Source organism: Ovis canadensis, chromosome X, assembly GCF_042477335.2.
Source record: "Ovis canadensis isolate MfBH-ARS-UI-01 breed Bighorn chromosome X, ARS-UI_OviCan_v2, whole genome shotgun sequence".
NCBI classification, from domain to species: Eukaryota; Metazoa; Chordata; class Mammalia; order Artiodactyla; family Bovidae; genus Ovis; species Ovis canadensis.
The window spans coordinates 43,982,645-44,004,090 of record NC_091727.1 but is presented as its reverse complement, the minus strand read 5'-3'; the positions used below and the strand labels follow the sequence as shown (position 1 = coordinate 44,004,090).

General features: G+C 40.3%; 1 protein-coding gene across 1 annotated transcript; it reads left to right on the top strand.

Moving 5' to 3' along the window:
* The first annotated feature begins 14,905 nt into the window (after nucleotides 1-14,905).
* On the top strand, nucleotides 14,906-17,233 carry LOC138930208 (NADH dehydrogenase [ubiquinone] 1 alpha subcomplex assembly factor 4-like). The gene is made up of 3 exons (XM_070289918.1): nucleotides 14,906-15,180; nucleotide 15,314; nucleotides 16,982-17,233. The coding sequence occupies exons 1-3, from the start codon at nucleotides 14,906-14,908 to the stop codon at nucleotides 17,231-17,233; spliced, it is 528 nt and encodes a 175-aa protein (XP_070146019.1).
* The last annotated feature ends 4,213 nt before the right edge of the window (nucleotides 17,234-21,446 follow it).

Genomic DNA, 21,446 nt, shown 5'->3' with positions numbered 1-21,446 from the left:
GAGCCCACGCGCTATAGAATCCAGGATCATCTCTATTGTAACACAAAATGTGTGTTACATAGTGACAAGCTTAAAGAGAGACCATACTTGAATTATCACAGAATCATGGCTTCTCACAGACCTGACCTAAGCCAGGTCAAAGAAACAAAGCCCCTTGAATAACGGGGATAGTGGATCTCTTGAAAGAAGAATCCTGGTGACATGGCCATAAGGTTCTGCTGTAAATATGCCTTTAAACTTCTTCCCAAAGTCTTAGAGCCATTTCTCAGAGTGAACATGGAATGGGGAATGGGAAAGAGCCGTATCAAGGGTAACCAGATGGAGGCTCAGTGCTAACCCTGGAGTTCTCAATTGCTGCTGTGGGCCACAGGGTGGTGGCCAGGAAGGTTAGGTGGTTAGGGGAGGTGTTAGAGGTTAGGTGGTTAGAGGCTAGGTGACTAGTAGAGTTTTAGGCAAAGACTATGATCATTTCCCTGGTGTTGGAATCCTGGATAGGCTAGACATACTGAACATCTGGCAGAATCTGAACATTGGCTCCTGGGATCATACAGTGGCAGCCATTCCTATTATAATGGCCTAGTGAGAACCTCTGGAATTTCCTTTCCTTACCAGCATAGGTGGCTTAGATGGTAAAGAATCTGGCTGCAAAGCAGGAGACCCGGGTTCAATCCCTGGGTCAGGAGAATCCCCTGGAGAACCAAATGGCAACCCATTCCAGTATTCTTGCCTGTAGAATTCCATGGCCAGAGGGGCCTGACGGGCTACAGTCCCTTGGGTCAAAGAGTCGGACACAACTGAGTGACTGACACAAACACACACAACAGAATAATAAGCCAAAAGCAGCATTCTTTTCCTATGGTAACTGCAAATACTGGTGTCATCATGAATAATTTGAAAGATGATGGGAAAGAAGATTTCTATTGCACTCCCACTTATACACAGAAGGTATTGGAGTCTTGGAGAATGGCTATGGATCATCACATAGTTAACTGGGCATTGACTCTCATTTCAGCAAGTGCTCTGTATGTGGCCTCTTCTCTAGACTAGTCAACACACAGCACTGGGAACATACCTGGGCAGTAGAAGCTTCTTCCCGACTTCTGGAGAACATCTACCTTCCCCTTTCTGCCCCTCCGTCTGCTCAACACTTTCGTGGCTTAATTCCAGATATGAAATCTCTCTTCTTCTTGAAACACCTCAGAGTGGTGTTGCAGGTTGAATTCCCTGGAAATTAGGCTAAAACTGAGATTAATGTGCAGGGTAATTATTATATGCAGGGAAGGATGAAAGCAAGACTAGGCAGAGGGAGAAGTTAGGCTGTAATGCAATTTCAACCAAAGCCCTTATACTCCTATGTTGATGAGTTATTGAGTGGGTAGCAGGGGATGACCTTAGATAAGGGGACTTTTTTTTCACCGAAGCAATCCTTATAGGGGCTGAAAGCAGGGGGTTATCTACCATCAACATGCCCAGCAGCTGGGGATAAACTGATAAAGTGCTCAGTCTTCAAGTGGGATCTGGGTTATGCAAAAATCACAACATCCGCTAAAGGTGGGAAGTGGAAGGAAGGAAGGAAGATGTTAGCGAGAATGAAATAGCACAGATGCTGGTGAGTTGATGGTTCATCCTAGGGTCAGCAACTCTTAGGTGATTGGAAGAGACTCTACCAGCATCCACATTGGCCAATCCCATGGCATAGGGATATAGGCTCAATAGCTGTGGCACACTGGCTTTGTTCCATGGCATGTAGGATCTTCCTGGATCAGGGATCAAACCCATGTTTCCTGCATTCGCAGGTGGATTCTTTGGGCTTCCCAGGTGGCTCAGTGGTAAAGAATTCACCTGCCTAATGCAGGAGACAAAAGAGATGCAGGTTCAATCCCTAGGTCAGGAAAATCCCCTGGAGTAGGAAATGTCAACCCACTCCGGTATATGCCATGTACAGAGGAGCCTGGTGGGTTGCAGTCCATGGGGTTGCAGAGAGTCAGACACAACTGAGTTTACACTCACTTTCTAAGGAGTATTACCCCACTCAAATAATTGGGTCTTCGTATTTCTCTGCTGTGCAAATTCATATTATCCCTAGCCACACAATAAATAGAGTAGTATTTATGCTCACACTTGTTACACATTTGTTATAAACTATATGATTGCATTGTGTTTTCTATGTTTCCCAAACTATTTCAGAGGAAAAGCTTCCAAAACAATTCCTTATGGCTATAAAGAACACCTCCTTTGCAATTGTACTTGTCAAAACAACCCATCCCACAGCCTTTTCCTGACCCTGGCTCTTCAGCTTTGCAGGAGAGGAAATGAGAGCTAATGAGAGAGAGCAGAGAAGTGGAGTTCAGAAAAACAGCCGAAGAGATGCCTTGAAGACTTCTTGAAAGCAAGCTTGACCATTTTGCCCTCTTTCTTAAAAACGCATGGAAATGATCCAATTAGTTGGAAAGCTGACTTTTTTCTTCCCCTGCTTTTGTAAGAAGATGAACAGTGAGAAAACACTCACTGGAGTCTTTGGAACTGAATATAAAGAGAAACCCTGGGAAAGAGGGCGATAATGTTATGGATGATAGGAGGTAAGGGCATGAGGTATTTATCAGGAGTGTTGCGACAGATTTCAGTGATGCAGTAGGGGAAATTTACGAACAAGTGACTGGGAGAAAGAAAAACTCAGCATGAAGAATGCTATCATTTGCTAGTGCCTGAGCTGACAGGGGAGTGGAGGAAGAAAAATAGCATATGTGTAGAGTTTGTGTGAGACATGGTGCCTCAGAGCCGGGGCACTGGCTGTTTCCCATGACATCATTCCATGGGCCCTAGGAAAGTCTCTTCTACCGCTCTCCTTGCTGCTCCTCAAGTGTCTTTGAAATATCACTGTTAGAAACTACTTTCATGTGTGTTTTTTCCCCTGTATTTGTACTTTGAAGCTTATAGCATGTCATTTGGGTCTGTGGTTGTATTCTGTAAACGCTTTCTATTGGGTTGGCCAAAAACTTCGTTCGGGTAGAGTGCCCCCCAACCCGAGCGAACTTTTTGGCCAACCCAGCATTTTTAAAATGTGAATCCTTTTAGGAGTGGAAATGTGGCATTTCGTATTTAGTGGGGAATTACTGTCTGTGATATATACTTTTCTTAAAGAATCTGTGTGTGATACAGGAGACCTGGGTTCAATCCCTGGGTCAGGAAGATTCCCTGGAAAAGGGAATGGCTACCCACTCCAGTATTCTTGCCTGGAGAATTCCATGGACAGAGGAGCCTGGCAGGCTAGCGTCTATGGGGTACCAAGAATCAGACACAGCTTATCGACTAAACCACCACCACCACAGCTATTCAGAAACACAGAGCATGCATCTGAGATGTGGGACATTAGGAAGAAGGATGTCAAAAAGAAGGAAAAGCCCACCAATAATCTCAAAAGATCTGCACTTCCTATTTTCTAATGCAGCTTCAGGCCATGGGAAAATTGTGCAGTGGAGTCAGTGTTGTGGGTTCAAGTCCCTCCCTGAACTTATTTTTTATAGCAAATGTTATAATATTTATAAAAATGAATTACAATTTGAAAGTTATAATATTTTAACCATACAGCTATAAATCACAAGTTAAAAGATGTTTTATGTAGAAAACCTCTTTCTCTTTATTTCATGGTACTAATAGAGCAACTGCTTTCATTTTTCTGTATTGCCTTCCAGTATTCATATACGTATTTTAAATAATTTTGTAGTTATAGAATATTTTATATTTTGACTTTTCACATAAAAATACCTCTTCCATGTTGTTACACAGTCTTAATAATTATAGTTTTTCATGAGATTCTTTATAATTTTTGCACCATAGAGCAGTCTCAAATTTAAAAAGAGAAACATAGTCACAGGGTTATGAATATTTAGACAGCTTTTGAAATATTACTGGATTGCTTTCCAAAATGTTTGTGGGAGTTTAAAATCCACCAAACATTTTCACCTCGCTTGCTAGCATTGGGTGTTATCATTTTAAATGATTCTATTATTTTAATGATTTACAATATGATTTTAATGTCTTACTTTGATGATTGGCAAGGTTTAATGGATTCCCCATATGTTTGAAATTTTCTCAGAATAAAAAGTTAAGAAATGCATACGCAACAAATTTCCGAGGAAATGCAGGAAGAGTACAAAGATCTCTGTATACCTAATGCACCAGTTGGATATTTTCGACATTGCTTTATCATTTTCTCTCTGTATGTTTTTAAGTATTATTTTTCCTGAATCACTCTATAGCATACTGAATACATCTTACACCTTTACCCATTAACTATATTGTATTATGTTACATTTCCTGAACTTGATATTTACACTAACATTATATAAAATAATATTATTTTAAAAACTATTCATTTGTTTATTTGGCTGCCCTGAGTCTTAGTTGCAGCACATGAGATTTTCAGTCTTAGTTGCAGCATGCGGGATCTTTAGTTGAGGCATGAGAACTCAGAGTTGTGGGATGTGGGATCTAGTTCCCTGACCAGGGATTAAACCTGGGTCTGCTGCACTGGGAGTGTGGAGTCTTAGCCAAAGTTTTATCTAATCTAAAATTCATATCACAGTTTTATAAATTATTTCACGAATATATTTGAGAGCAAAATATGTTTCCTGTCCAGGAACCAATCAATGTTTATGCATGTACCTAACTGTTGTGATTCTTTAGTTTCTTTTAATACAGAACATTTTCTCAGCACTATTTGTCTTTCATAGCACTGACATTTTCAAAACATACAGGCCAATTATTTTGTATAATGTCCAGCAGTGATCTGGTAAATGTTTAATAGATGTCTAGCTGAAAATTTTTTTGCTGTGTAGCATTTGCTAATTTCTATGGTGTAAATATCCCCACGGTGGCTGATGTCAAGGTTCTGATGTGGTGTTGCTGAATGGGCCATTGGAGAGAACAGTGCACAGTCAGCTCTCAGGAGCTTTATGCATGAGCCAACTCTAGCACATCACTGAATGGCCTTCAATTCGGGTTCATCTGTCTTTTTCTCATGAATAGAACTGGTTATGCATCTTTGTCAGGAATGCCAGTGAAATAATGGCACATTGTTCTTAGTATATCGTATCAGGAGGCACATGGTGCAGGCATGTCCAGCCTGTACTTATTTATTTAAAATATTTATTTTAAAAAATTTATTGTATTATTCATTTGGCCCTGCCAGATCTTAGTTGTGGCATGTGGGATCTTTAGGTATGGCATGTCAACTCTCAGCTGGAGCATGTGGGACCTAGTTCCCTGACCAGGAATGGAACCTGGGCCCCTACATTGGAAGCACGGAATTCTAGTCACTGGGCCACCAGGGAAGTCCTCCCATCTGTACTTATTTTAGAATAAGAAAAGATACACATACACTTGCATATGTGTGTGTGTGTATGCACACATAAAATGTGAATTTATTTTCCCCTCAATATATGAAATGAACAGAAGTGGGATAGTGGAGATGTTCCAGTTGAAGCAAAGGAAGTAAGGTCCTCAAAGTCCCATTACCCCCACATTGTGACCTTGAGAGAACTCTGAGCTACACGGTTTGAGAATCACTATCCTAAATGGAAGATGGAGGGTTTATTTTCAAAGGGAACTGGATTTTAATTATTCCTGAAGGTTGTGCAATGTTAATAAAAAAGCTTGGTTCACTTATTAATATGATGCCTGTCCAGTGTGCCAACCTAAATGCATCAGTGGAATGCATTTCCATCTATATTTATTTAATTCAAGTATATATTTTAATTAAATAGATTTGCATATCAGAGATTGGTCTCTCCTAATTTAATTATCTCATTCTTATTTCTTCAAGAGTGGTAATACTTAGGCTTCATTTAGCTTTGTGACAATAAATATGTCACATAATTTTCTGGCACCTAATTCTGTCATCTGTGAAAGGAGAAAGATGTTGGACTCACTGATCCCTGGGTCTGTGTGGGAAAGGACCTTAAAATTCCAAATTAGACTGCCCCCAAAGAGACAGAGATTAGCCTAGGTCACCGTAGAATAACTGCAGGACTGTCCTTTATGGTCTCTGAGTCTCATCTTTTTTGAGGTGAAAATCTTGATCTAAGTGGGCTCAAACCAAGGGACAGCAGTTCCTTGGCTCTTATCTAGGAAAGAGATCTATGTCTGTTCTTCGCCAAGATTCACAGCACCCTGGGCACATTTTACCTTCTTCAGGTACCCATGGTTTCTTCTATTACCTAAGGACTTTTAATAAGACAACAGGGGCTTTCCTAGTGGCTCAATGGTTAAGAATCTGCCTGCCAATGCAGGAGATTTGGGCTCAATCCCTGGGTCAGGAAGATTCCCTGGAGAAGGAAATGGTAACCCACTCCAGTATTCTTGCCAGGAAAATCCCATGGACAGAGGAGCTTGGCAGGCTACAGCCCATGGGGTTGCAAAACAGTCTGACAGGACTTAGCAACTTAACAATAGCAACAGCAACAATAAAAAACAGTGAGTGGGCAAAAATAACAACTGCATAAAACATCCTATTTTAAAAGTAATTCAGTTTTATATATGTTGAAATATTAGCAAAATATAGCAATTACATCCTTAAAAATTATATCTTGCTCATTTTATGTATATGTATATATATATTCTTCAATGGACTGATGGAATTCTGACATTATAAATCTCATCAATAGATATTTATTCCGGGTTATAGATAATTTATACATATTTAAAAGTAAATACTCAGATGTTAATGATACATTTGAAAGAATGACATCCCTTTTTAATAACATGGACGTTATTCAAGGATGCCAGAAATAATGTTGATGTGGGTGTTTGGCTAATCAGCTTTTCAAAGGTTGAGATATAAAAGGAATATTACATTTTGGATAAAAGCCAAGGCTAAAGCTAACTTTCAGCTGTCCCCAGTATTCCGCCCCTGCACCAAGCTTTCAGTAAATCTTTTTTGAAAGGACTTTTGAAACTCACCTTTGCTGCGAAAGCCACCGAGGCATTTGCCAGAGCTGAAGCACCTCTAGTACCCAGTCACGGTGCAGGCATGCTAAGCTTTGTCTCGCTTTGTTGCTATTAAAAAAAAAAATTAATTTGGTTGCGCTGGGTTTTAGTTGCAGCATGCAGAATCTTCGATCTCCATTGTGGCATGTGGGATCTTTAGTTGCAGCACGTGAAATCTAGTTCCCTGACCAGGAATCGAACCTCAGTCCCCTGCATTGGGAGTGCAGAATCCCAGTCACTGGACCACCAGGAAAGTCCCTCACTTTGTTGTTCTTACCTCTACCTCGGCTCACCTTCCCCAGTAGGAAAATGCACATTTCCCAATGGCTTTTATTTGCTCTCAATTTTCTGTGGAATTATCACCTACTCATTTTTTTTTTATGGAGCCAAAAAGTTAGGAAAAAAGGATAGAAACAAGGAAAGGATTAGATAAATTTGACAACTGTCCTAGGTCACACTTGGGAAGAATGGGTAGCTTGAGGTGCAAATCGAAGACACCGAAACACTGGCTGCTACGCATGTCAAAGTATCTTGAGGCCAGAAAAGAAAACAAAGGAGAAAACCATGATCAAAGAGCTACACAAAATTTATAATCTCCGTGAAGGCAGAGGCCATGTTTTCTGTGTCTCTGTTATGATTTAGTGCTGGACACTTAGTATGTAAATAATTACATACACAAGTAAACTAGGCTCCAGTAGCCCAGTTCCTCAGATCTAGCCAAAGAAATAGCCTAAAGAAAACCCTTGGAAAAGAAATCCTCACGTTTTTCTTGTTTTCCCTCTTCCATATCCCCTTTCTGTGGTGTTTTGATGGCTTATCATGAATTCTTTCAACAAATATTAAGTGTCTTTTTTTTGTGTGTAGGTTTGTATTGTGTTTCTCATTCAATGACTGTATGGCACTTGCCATAAAATATGAACAAGACAAATCTGGTCCCCCACCCAAGGTCTGGCTATAGTTCATGTGTGGCCAACTTACCTTTCCTGATTGGCTTAGCTGGAATGGCCTCTGCCATGTGTTGAAGATAAACCCAGTCTTCTGATGTATTTTCTGAGAAATGGTGTTGCTCATGTGCTTGCCAATCTTCTTATGCTCTTTCAAAGAATTGGATTTCCTTGGGCTGTAAAGCCCCAAATTGAGGTCCTATTTATTTAAAATGCACCTCAGTAAGATGGTTAAACAATCAGACTAATTTCAGTATATACAGAACCGAGCAATTCTCGGGGAATTATTTCTCAGTTTCCCCCACCTCCCTCTCCAATACATATACTCATTACAAACCCAGGAAGAAAGAAATGTTACAAATGGCTTTATGCAAGGAACAGACTGATAGATTTTTTTTATGTATTCCTCAAGTCTGTAAGTCTGTGATCTTTTTCATAATAGCATGTTATGGACAGATTGATCATGCCTGCAAATGGAAAGGTTTGCAAAAATATAGGTCACTGATTTGTCTTTGCTGTACAGCTGCAGAAGAATCTCTTAGCTAAAATGTCATCCTCCTTCTCATGAATATTTGCCTCCTTCACCCACTTTCAATGCACTGTCAATTTTTAGAGGCCAAGATGCACATTAGAGAGATTATATTGGAAAAGAGCTAATTTGAACGCTTCCTTTATTAGCCAGGACCCCAACAGGAAACAGAGGGTACTCTTGAATTAGGATAATCTCAAGAGTTATTAATAAAGGCACTATTTATAAAGATGTAGGCAGGATATAAAGAAATCATAAAAGATATTATAAGAACCACAGACTTTAGTGCTGGTAACTGGAAAGATATTAGTACTGGTCAGCCTGAAGGGAGATAAGAAAGCACTTACTGGGACCTGGAAGGCCAGAGTCTTGTAGAGAAGATTGATTTGGTTGAGGGACCCAGTGAGCTCAAGGCAAACTGGTAGGGAGGGAAATATGGAAATAAATACCTTGACCTCATTGAATTTTCTCCCTGATCTTCTGCCAAAAGTCTTCATAAGCCAAGCTCACCTGGAAAGTAAAGGATAAGGAAGATGTTGTTATGGTTTGCACAGACCAAGCTCTGAAGGCACAGAGCAGGATGGAGAACAATGGATAACAGATCTGAAGGGGCAAACGGAAGATTCCCTGGTTCACGTTCCCTGTTACTTATAAACCCCTTCGATTTAGACTGTGCAGCAAGGAGATACAAAATCATCATTTAGCTTGAATCATACCTTCAACTTTGTAGATTTATGTACGTCTCTTTTGAGCCCCTGTTTTGCACCAAACTCTATTTGATGTGAATAAAACAGACAAAAATTCCTACCCTCAATTGAGTCTATATTCTACTGGAGCCACGTCTATTAGGAGTCAGTTAGCTGTGAGAGAAAAGTCACTCAAGTTAGAAATTGAAAAACAGTCACTTGTAAGAAATTCTTCTTAATTGCTGTTTATCTGTCCAACAACTACTCTCTGGGCTTTCTAATGGGTTGGTTAAAAAGTTCATTTGGGTTTTTCCGTAACTCTCTATGGAAAAACCAGAACGAACTTTTTTGCCAAACCAATATTACACCTTTTTTCTTTCTCTTTCCTTTCTTTCTCTCCATACCTCTTGTCCAAGAGAAAAAAATGCTTTACTTCACTACATATCCCTCGGAATCTGTTCTTCTCTCCTCTGTATTAGGCAGGCTTCAGTTTAAGGCTCTTATTTTCCACTTCCCCATATTTTCAATTTTCATGTTCCTTGATTATCTACTGTTTCAAAAAATTTTATATGAAAGTTCTCTCTCAAATGGTGGTCATCCTCTTCCAGCCTACATTACCCTTACTCTAAAAATGATTGTTCATGTGACATGTGCTCTCCTGTGTCATATCTATTCAACCATTTATTCATCCCCTAAAACTTCATTGGGATATTTATTGAATACTTCAGCACACTGGAGGTCAAGAGAAAATTCCTGTAGAATGATGGACACTTCATTCACTCAAGTTGGCACTGGGACTGGGGTAAAGAGAAAGAAAGTGAAGTCACTCAGTTGTGTCTGAGTCTTTGCGACCCCATGGACTGTAGCCTACCAGGCTCCTCCGTCCATGCAATTTTCCAGGCAAGAGTACTGGAGTGAGTTGCCATTTCTTTCTCAAGGGGATCTTCCCGACCCAGGGATCGAACTTGAGTCTCCTGCATTGCAGGCAGATGCTTTACCACCTGAGCCACCAGGGAACTGGGGTAGGGTGGGCATATAATGAATCCAGGCTTTTGGAAGAAGTTGCTAGCAGATGGAACAAACCAAAGCCAGAGTTCAAAGTCATTTCTTATCTAAGCTTGAAGCACAGTGCCCAGGAGATAAGACTAGAGACCAACCAATCTGCACAGTGGTTGAGAAATGGTAGATGGAACATGAAGTTGGAACAAGGATCCAAACCCTTTAAGAGCAAGAACTGTGTGTCTCAGAGACTGTTCAAAGGTTCTGCACTCAGCAAACACTGACTGTCTCCTCTTACAGAGGGGGATAGTCTTGGTTCCTGCCCTCAGTTGGTTTTATTCACTTACAAATGTAGAATAGGCATTTGTTGATGGTTCCATGGATCTCTTTTTAGTGTTCCTCACTCCATCTCTTCCATTTCCTCTGTGTTTTCTTCAGCATTTACATATACTAAAAACTTCCATTGCATTTTGAAATAGCAGGCTATCTTTTGAAATGTGCTAACTTTTCCAAACATCGTTTTCGTCTAGTTCCTATTTATTTCATGGTAAGTTATATCTGATCATACATACACATATACAAATATTTATGTAGGTATGGGCACACACACATCCATGTTTTGACAGAGACTGAGAAAGGACAGTGGCACGGTGGGCCTTAATTGATCTATTCTGACTTTTGCGAAGGTTTTGAGTCTGAGTGTGACATTGTAGTCTGTAACTTCATTATTTTTCCAATCTCTGCTTTTGAGGAACAACAACCATAGCCTAAACTGTGCTATGTGAGTTGACATTTGAAAAGAGAATTCCTTACATCTGATTTTGTTCTGCATTCCATGTATTCTTTTAGATTTTCAGGATAGTATTTGCATAAAAACATGCTTTTTTGGATTTACTATCCCTGGGGTGCAGGTACTATGTTATTTATTTCACTCTCTATTAGGTTTCTTAAACTGAGCATGCACATAGAGCTGTCTGCAGACCTTGTTAGAAAGGCAGAAGTGCAGATGATACTGCCATGGACAGTGACCTGATAGATCATAAGTGCGTTGCTTTTAGGACTGCTATAACAAAGCTTTGGGGCTTCCTGGGTGGCTCAATGGTAAAGAATCTGCCTGCCAATGCGAGACGTAGGATCGATCCTTGGGTCAGGAAGAGTCCTTGGGGAAGGAAATGGCAACCCACTCCAGGATTCTTGCCTGGAGAATCCCAGGAACAGAGGAGCCAGGTGGGCTACAGTCCATGGGGTCTCAAAGAGTCAGATATAACTGAAGCGGCTTAGCACTCACCTTTGGGGAAAAGGGTTAGAAAAATAAAAGTAAATGCTTTTCTGCTGTATGTTAGTTCCTCGCTTATTTTACAAAGAACAAGGATTGATTACACAATAAAAATGATTAGAAAACATTCTTTCAGAAAAAGGTTCTTATTTGAATTACTGGCCAAAGACCCTCTAGGAATACTTTGCCATAAAAATTCCTTCTGCCTCCCTTATCACATCCTAGTTCCAGAGCACTCTCTTTTTTGGCTGCGCTGGGTCTTCTTCATTGTGGTATGCAGGCTTCTCTTGTTGCAGAGCATGGGCTTGGTTGTCCCATGGCATGTGGAATCTTAGTTCCCTGACCAGGGATTGAACCAGTGTCCCCTGCATTGAAAGGAGGATTCTCAACCACTGGACCACCAGTGAAGTCCCCAGAGTATTCAATGCTATTGCACTTACACCCACTCCAGGACTCATGCATTCTAAGGCTGTGCTGAACACAACAGTGGTGCTGACCACCACTGCAGACAGTGGATAGTGGGGGTCCAGTTATAGGACTCTAAAAAAAATTAATTTCAAGAGATACCACTACTCACTTATTAATAACTCTGTATTAATTTGTCCTAATTTAGTGCAATGTTTTAGTCTTGTTACAGCTTGACCTAGAGGTGAATTCATGGAATATAGCTCTCAGCAATACTTAAGTGCCCCTTTTCAAATTCTCCATTTGTGGTGATGACACCAGCATTTTACTGACTTTATATATTCAAAAAATCTTTTTTGAGATGTGATTGACATACATTTGAACATATTTACAGTTCACAAATTGATAAATTTTGATGTGTGTATACACTCATATATTATCACCACAATGAAGATAAACAACAAATCCATCATCCCCAGAAGTTCCCTCATGCCATTTTGTTCTCTCATGCCAACCTTTCACTCTTGCTCTTTCCCCATCCACCAGCAATTTATTTCTGTCAGTATAGATTAGTTAAAACTTTCTAGAAAGTAAATAAATGGAATTATACAGTATTACTCTCTTTTGTTGGCTTCTCTCATTCAACATAATGCTTTTGAGATTTCAATCATTTTGTATGCTTCAAAAATTTGTTTCTTTCTATTACTAGATAGTATTCTATTGTATGCATATATCATAATTTGTTAATCTTTCATCTTTTGACAGGCATTTTGGTTTTTTCATTTTTGTTTCTTACAAATATAGTTGCTATGAATCTATTGGATTGGCCAAAAATGTCATTCAGGATTTTCTGGGCGGAAAAACCTAAATGAACTTTTTGGCCAACCCAATAGTATAAGTACAAGTTTTGGGGAGTTCATGTTTCATTTATGTTGGGTAAATACCTAGGAGTGGGATATCTGGGTTGTACTTTAGGTATATGTTTACTTTTTTTAAAGAAACTGTCAAATGTTTTCCAAAGCAGATGTATCATTTTACATTCCCATTAAGAGTCTGAGAGTTTCACTTGTTCCAAACCTTTTTGATATCAGTAGTATTATCAGTATTTCCAATTTTAGCCATTCTAATCAGTACATAATGTATCTGATTGTGGCTTTAATTTGAATTTCTCTAATGATCAATGACAGTGAACATCTTTTTGTGTGCTTATTTGCTATACATAATTGTTCTTTGGTGAAGTATCTGTTCACATTTTCTCCCATTTTTTAATTGGCTTATTTTCTTATTCTTGTGGCTTGAGAGCTCTTTAAATATTCTGAGCACAAGTCTTTTATCCAATATGTAACTGGTGAATATTTACTGTGACTTGCCTTTTCACTCTGAATAGTGTCTTTTGAGGACAAGTTCTCAGAAGGATTTGTGAATCCTTGTTTATCCAGTTTTTCTTTTATAAACTGTGCTTTGGTGTCATACTTAAGAAATATCTGCCTAACCCAACTCACAAGGTTTTTCTCTGATATTTTCTTCTGGAAGTTTTTTTTTTTTTTTTTTTTACTTTAGTTTTTGTACATTTAGGCTATGTCACATTACAATTCAATTATTATAATGGTAAAAGTTGTGAATAGTGGGCAGAATTCTAAGTTGACTCCCAAGAGCTCTGGTGTACACATCTTTTCATAGTTATTCAAACATTAATCTAACTGCTACTGTGATAAGATTTTGAAGATGCAATTAACATCATAAGTAATTTGAATTTCAAATAGGGAGATCATCCTGGGTGAGCCTGACCTAGTCAAGTGAGACCTTAAAAAGGCCTGGGCTTTATCTGAAGTAAAAGATTGAAAGAGTTAGAGAAGTTGAATGTAAGAGAGATTATCCATTGCTAGCTTTGAAGATGGAAGAGGCCATGTGCCAAAGAAAGCTGACATCCAGTTGCTGAAAGTGCTTCCTGGCTGACATTCAGTAAGGAAACAGGGACTTTAGTTCTACAGCCTCATGAAATTGAATTCTACCACAACCACATGAGCTTACAGGAGAACTCTGGGCTCCAGATGATGATACATCTTGGCTAACACATTGATATTAGCCTTCTTTTCCTTTTTTTAAATTGAAGTATAGTTGATTTACAATGTTGTATTAATTTCTGCTGTACATACACACACATACATATTTTCAAAGCTTTTTTTTAAGAAAACTATTCTTTTCCATTATGGTTTATCATAGGATATTGAATATAGTTCTCTGTGCTATATAGTAGGACTTTGTTGTTTATCACTTCCATATATAATAGCTTACATATCCCAACTCCAACCTCCCACTGCATTCCTCCCCACTGTCCCCTGCAACCACCAGTCTGTTCTCTATGTCCATGTGTCTGTTTCTGTTTTCTAGACAGGTTCATTTGTGTCATATTTTAGATTCCACATATAAGTGGATGTTAGCCTTCTGGGACACAAGGCAGATAATCCAGAAGTAGGTAAGAACCTAAAAAACTGAGTTAATAAATGGTTGTTCTTTTAAGCCACAAAGTTTGAGGTAATCATGTATGGATGTGAGAACTGGACTATAAAGAAGGCTGAACACTGAAGAATTGATGCTTTTGAACTGTGGTGTTGGAGAAGATGCTTGAGAGTCCCTTGGACTGCAAGGAGATCAAACCAGTCAATCCCAAAGGAAATCAACCCTGAATACTCATTGGAAGGACAGATGTTGAAGCTAAAGCTCCAAAACTTTGGCCATCTGATGTGAAGAGTCAACTCACTGGAAAAGACCCTGATGCTGGGAAAGGTTGAAGGCAGGAGGAGAGGGACCAACAGAGGATGAGATCGTTGAATGGCATCACTGACTCAATGGACATGAGTTTGAGCAAGCTTGAAGAGATAATGAAGGACAGGGAAGCCTAGAGTGCTGCAGTCCATGGGATTGCAAAGAGTCAGACATGACTGAGTGACCGAACAACAACAAAAGTTTGAGGTAGGGGTCACCCCCATACGTGCACATGCTCCAGTGTGTCCTGGAGGTCGCCCGCGTGGGTGTTTAACCACATGTGGTGTAACTTAGAGCATCATGTTGTGAAGAAATGGGGGCTGAGGTGGCTCGCACAGTCAGGAATTTCAACCTAGAGAACCAGGCTGAATGGGAAATCAGCAGAATGAAGCCCTCCCCCACTCCCAGGCACCCCTTCACCAAGAACCTCCTGCGGGAGCAGATGAGCAGCCATCCAGAAATTAAGGGAGAAATTGACAGAAAAGATAACAAACTGCTGTCATTACTAAAAGATGTGTATGTTGATTCCCAAGATCCCGTGTCTTCTTTGCAGGTTAAAGATGCCGGAACATGTCAGAAGCCTAAGGAGTACAGTGCCAGGAGCCAGTGAGAGGAACTCCGCCTGTGGCAAAGGTCATGAGGAAGGAGGCTTCGGCATACCCAAAGGTGGGATCGAGCCTCAGGAAACCCTCTGTCCTCGAGCATCTACCCCCCAAACCAGAGTCTGCCTACTTTACTGTTTTATGCTCTCACCTACACCTCTGACTTTACGGGGGGCTCTCCCCCATCACCTCTCTCGGAGAAGGAGTTAACCTACAGCTCCAGTTAATAAAAATTCCTGGGTGTGACAAGAGTGTTTCAACTTACGAACTCCTCTGAGGGTTATCTTAGCCTGCCTGTACAGGTTCGTCCGGCCACATGTGATTGTTTACAGCCTCCCAACCGTGAGAGGCACGAGATGTTTTAGACTTACCAAAGGCAGATTCTTTTAGGAAGTTAGAAATTATTAGTATAGTGGGTTGATTAGGAATTATATTGGTGAAGGGTTTTTCATTTGTTGGGCCAATATTTGCTGCTAAGTCTCCATATTCCCTGCCCTTATAATGAATATAACTAGCATATAGAAGAAATAATGGCACCCCACTCCAGTACTCTTGCCTGGAAAATCCCACGGATGGAGGAGCCTGGTAGGCTGCAGTCCATGGGGTCGCTAGGAGTCAGACACGACTGAGCGACTTCCCTTTCACTTTCCACTTTCATGCATTGGAGAAGGAAATGGCAACCCACTTCAGTATTCTTGCCTGGAGAATCCCAAGGACGGAGGAGCCTGATGGGCTGCCGTCTATGGGGTCACACAGAGTCGAACATGACTGACGTGACTTAGCAGTAGCAGCAGTAGCAGTTTAAGATTAATCATGTTAACCTTAGGCTAAGTAAATTCCTTTCTTAATTGTAACCCTCTACACCCTCACCCTGGTGGCTCAGTGGGTAAAGCGTCTGCCTACAATGTGGGAGACCCGGGTTCGATCCCTGGGTCGGGAAGATCCCCTGGAGAAGGAAATGGCAACCCACTCCAGTACTCTTGCCTGGAAAATCCCATAGACTGAGAAGCCTGGTAGGCTACCGTCCATGGGGTTGCAAAGAGTCAGACACGACTGAGCGACTTTCCGTTTCCCTTCCCTTCACACCTTCACCCTATAGGAATGCAACTTTATCTGGTACCTTCGGAGGGTGGTGCCTGGTTTAAGAAAAATCACCCCTGGAAAATAAGTTTCTGGTTGACTGACTGTTATCGGAAAGAAAGGATCATAAAATGTTACTAGGCCCCCTGGCCAGAAGATGATGTAAAACCCCTAAGACCTTCTTGTATACATTTATATGAAGCACCTGATTTTGATAAAGGTCAGGACTGCTGACCCTCGCATGACTTTAAAATTTCCATTTGTCTCTATGTGTTACAAAAGGTATATAAGCAAACCTGAAAATAAAGAAAACAGATCAGTTTCTGGAAAGACTGATTCCCCCGTGTCATTCTTTTTTGTTCTCCGTTTTTCTGGCTGAAGTCCCATCTGGAGTGTGGGTGCTCGCCAAGCCTGCTAATTTTGCCCTGGCTTTTAAGATCCACGCGAGAGGGAGCCCAAGGAGGGGCACTCTCCGCTATTCAAGTGGGCACTGGTGGCCTACGTAGATAGTGCAAGCTTCTTGTCTCGAAGCTTTGTTGGTATCCCACGTAAACCAAGTTATTCAGCCTCTTTTTTCTCCACTAATTTTCCTACTACACTATTCCTTTCTAATCTCTCTTTATACTTCTAATTAATAGTTTTTCCTAGGACGCCAACTCCGTCTCCACTTCAAATACCCTGGATCCACTGGGGCTGGACCCCAGCAGTACAGGTTGCTGAAAGACCATCAGTTTGACATGGTGAACGTTAAGAACATTCCCAAAGGTAAAATTTCCATTGTAGTGGTGTTGACACTTCTCAATAATCATAAACTTTATCCAGACACATGGACTGCTAAGAAAATAGCAGTCGAATACCATCTAGAACAGCAAGATGTAAATTCCCTTCTCAAATATTTTGTTACTTTTGAAGTAAAAAATCTTCCCCCCAAAGGCAAGAAAGCAATACGATCAAAATGAAGAGAATCTTGGCAGGACTTTTCCTGTCCTCATCCCCATGCCCTGTTTATTTTCCTCATTTGTGGCATGTTAAATTACCAATTGTGTTGAGCTCCCTCCTTGTGAGAGCTTGCTATTTATGAACTCTTCTGAATTTTCAGGATGGCTGATAGGATTGATTTTTCTCCCTTTTAAACTTTAGTATGGTTTAGTTTGTGTTCTTATGTAATATCAGCATGACTAATCAGCACATATATAAATTTACTGTAAATAAAAGCTACTGTATTTTAAGCAAAAAAAAAAAAAACAGTTTGAGGTAATTTTTTTATGCAGCCATAGAAAACTGATACAGTTTAGGTCAAGGTAATTTGTTTCCTATATGGATATTTAATTATTTCAGCATCATCTGTTAAAAAGGCCATCCTTTTCCCATTGATTTGACTTTGTACCTTTGTCAAAAATCATTGCGTCATATTTGTGTGGGCTTATTTTTGTTCTGTTTCACTTATCTATTTGTCTATATTTATATCAATACCATGCTCTCTTAACTGTAGTTTTAGACTAAATCTTAAAATCAGGTAGGGCATGCTCTCTCCAATTTGTTTTCATTTTCCAAAGTTGTTATGGCTGTTCTGAATCTTTTTTAGAATCAGCTTGTTATTTTTCAAACACACACACAAGTGCTCTTGCACACACACACACACACACACACACAGATTAACTGAGTGAATTGAGAGTGTGTTAAATCTATAGGTCAGCTTGTGGAGAACTGATATTTTAAGAGTATTGGTTTTTCCAAACAATGAATATGATATATCTCTCCATTTACTGAGATCTTTTTCAATTTCCCTCAGCAATATTTTATAGTTTTCAGATCTTGCACATATTTTTTTTCAAATTTATCCCCAAGAATTTCATATAGTTATGCTATTGTAAATAGTTTTATTTCTTTAATTTCATTTCCCAATTGTATATTTGTGTGTATCATACACACATATACACATAACTGATTTTTGTATGTTGATATTATCTACCACTTCTCAAGTTCTTATGTTTCACCATTAACCCCCAATTTGATCATATTTGGAGATGGGGCTTTGGGGAGGGATTTAGGGTTAGATTACTTAATGATAGCGGAGTCATCATGATGGAATTAGTGGCCTTATAAGAAGTGGAAGAGAGAGAGAGTGCACAGCAAGAATGCAGCTATCTGCAAGTCAGGAAGAGAACTCTCACTAGAACCCCACCCTGCTGGCACCCTAAACTTGAACATCCAGACTCCAGAAATGGGAGAAAATACATTTTTGTTTTTAAACATCACTTCCTGCCTCCCCACACACATACCAGTCTATGTATTTTGTTATGACAGCCCAAGCTGACTTATATAGACTTGTATCCTGACACTTTGGTAATCTAGTACCCTTTTTAAAAAGATATAGGATTTTCTACACAGACAATTATATCATCTGTTAATAATGTTGAAAACTCAGTCTCTGTGCCCTGGTACCGAACTGAATCTTGGAGGTGGAGTTTTGGGTGAGGTAGAAAAGAATAGCTTTACTGCTTTGCCAGGCAAAGGGGGACACAGTGGGTTCCTGTCCTCAAAAACTTTGTGCTCAATCTGGGAGGATTTGGTGAGGAATTTTATAGCAATGGTTCAGGTTGGGTTGCCAATAAGGATCAGGGTGTACAGGGCTTGCATTTCCTTAATCTGGCCTTGGGCGGTTCTTCTCTGGAATGAAGAATGGTAAATCCGTTTGATCTGGGGTGGGAGGGGGGGTTTAGTTCTGTAAAGAGCACAGTTCAGTTCAGTCGCTCAGTCGCGTCTGACTCTGCGATCCCATGAATCGGAGCACGCCAGGCCTCTCTGTCCATCACCAACTCCCGGAGTTCACTCAGACTCACGTCCATCAAGTCAGTGATGTCATCCAGCTATCTCATCCTCTGTCGTCCCCTTCTCCTCCTGCCCCCAATCCCTCCCAGCATCAGAGTCTTTTCCAACGAGTCAACTCTTCGCATGAGGTGGCCAAAGTACTGGAGTTTCAGCTTTAGCATCATTCCTTCCAAAGAAATCCCAGGGCAGATCTCCTTCAGAATGGACTGGTTGGATCTCCTTGCAGTCCAAGGGACTCTCAAGAGTCTTCTCCAACATCACAGTTCAAAAGCATCAATTCTTCGGTGCTCAGCCTTCTTCACAGTCCAACTCTCACATCCATACATGACCACAGGAAAAACCATAGCCTTGACTAGATGGACCTTAGTCAGCAAAGTAATGTCTCTGCTTTTGAATATGCTATCTAGGTTGGTCATAACTTTTCTTCCAAGGAGTAAGCGTCTTTTAATTTCATGGCTGCAGTCACCATCTGCAGTGATTTTGGAGCCCCAAAAATAAAGTCCGACACTGTATCTACTGTTTCCCCATCTATTTCCCATGAAGTGATGGGACCGGCTGCCATGATCTTAGTTTTCTGAATGTTGAGCTTTAAGCCAACTTTTTCACTCTCCTCTTTCACTTTCATCAAGAGGCTTTTTAGTTCCTCTTCACTTTCTGCCATAAGAGTGGTGTCATTTGCATATCTGAGGTTATTGATATTTCTCCCAGCAATCTTGATTCCAGCTTGTGCTTCTTCCAGTCCAGCATTTCTCATGATGTACTCTGCATATAAGTTAAATAAGCAGGGTGACAATATACAGCCTTGATGTACTCCTTTCCCTATTTGGAACCAATCTGTTGTTCCATGTCCAGTTCTAACTGTTGCTTCCTGACCTGCATACAGGTTTCTCAAGAGGCAGGTCAGGTGGTCTGGTATTCCCATCTCTTTCAGAATTTTCCACAGTTGATTGTGATCTACACAGTCAAAGGCTTTGGCATAGTCAATAAAGCAGAAAGAGATGTTTTTCTGAAACTGTCTTGCTTTTTCGATGATCCAGCGGATGTTGGCAATTTGATCTCTGATTCCTCTGCCTTTTCGAAAACCAGCTTGAACATCTGGAAGTTCACGGTTCATGTATTGCTGAAGCCTGGCTTGGAGAATTTTAAGCATTACTTTACTAGCATGTGAGATGAGCGCAATTGTGCGGTAGTTTGAGGATTCTTTGGCATTGCCTTTCTTTGGGATTGGAATGAAAACTGACCTTTTCCAGTTCTGTGGCCATTGTTGAGTTTTCCAAATTTGCTGGCATATTGAGTGCAGCACTTTCACAGCATCATCTTTCAGGATTTGGAACAGCTCAACTGGAATTCTATCTCCTCCACTAGCTTTGTTCATAGTGATGCTTTCTAAGGCCCACTTGACCTCACATTCCATAATGTCTGGCTCTAGATGAGTGATCACACCATCGTGATTATCTGGGTCATGAAGATCTTTTTTGTACAGTTCTTCTGTGTATTCTTGCCACCTCTTCTTATTATCTTCTGCTTCTGTTAGGTCCTTACCATTTATGTCCTTTATCAAGCCCATCTTTGCATGAAATGTTCCCTTGGTATCTCTAATTTTCTTGAAGAGATCTCTAGTCTTTCCCATTCTGTTCTTTTCCTCTATTTCTTTGCATTGATCGCTGAAGAAGGCTTTCTTATCTCTTCTTGCTATTCTTTGGAACTCTGCATTCAGATGCTTATATCTTTCCTTTTCTCCTCTGTTTTTCGCCTCTCTTCTTTTCACAGATATTTGTAAGGCCTCTCCAGACAGGCCTTTTGTTTTTTTGCATTTTGTTTTCCATGGGGATGGTCTTGATCCCTGTCTCCTGTACAATGTCACGAACCTCATTCCATAGTTCATCAGGCACTCTATCTATCAGATCTAGTCCCTTAAATCTATTTCTCACTTTCACTGTAAAGTCATAAGGGATTTGATTTAGGTCATACCTGAATGGTCTAGCGGTTTTCCCTACTTTCTTTAATTTAAGTCTGAATTTGGCAATAAGGAGTTCATGATCTGAGCCACAGTCAGCTCCTGGTCTTGTTTTTGTTGACTGTATAGAGCTTCTCCATCTTTGGCTGCAAAGAATATAATCAATCTGATTTCAGTGTTGACCATCTGGTGATGTCCATGTGTAAAGTCTTCTCTTGTGTTGTTGGAAGAGGGTGTTTGCTATGACCAGTGCATTTTCTTGGCAAAATTCTATTAGTCTTTGCCCTGCTTCATTCTGCATTCCAAGGCCAAATTTGCCTGTTACTCCAGGTGTTTCCTGACTTCCTACTTTTGCATTCCAGTCCCCTATAATGAAATTGACA

What these genes read in the sequence shown, in the direction of transcription:
- LOC138930208 (XM_070289918.1), top strand. Translation starts at nt 14,906, where the DNA reads ATGGGGGCTGAGGTGGCTCGCACAGTCAGGAATTTCAACCTAGAGAAC.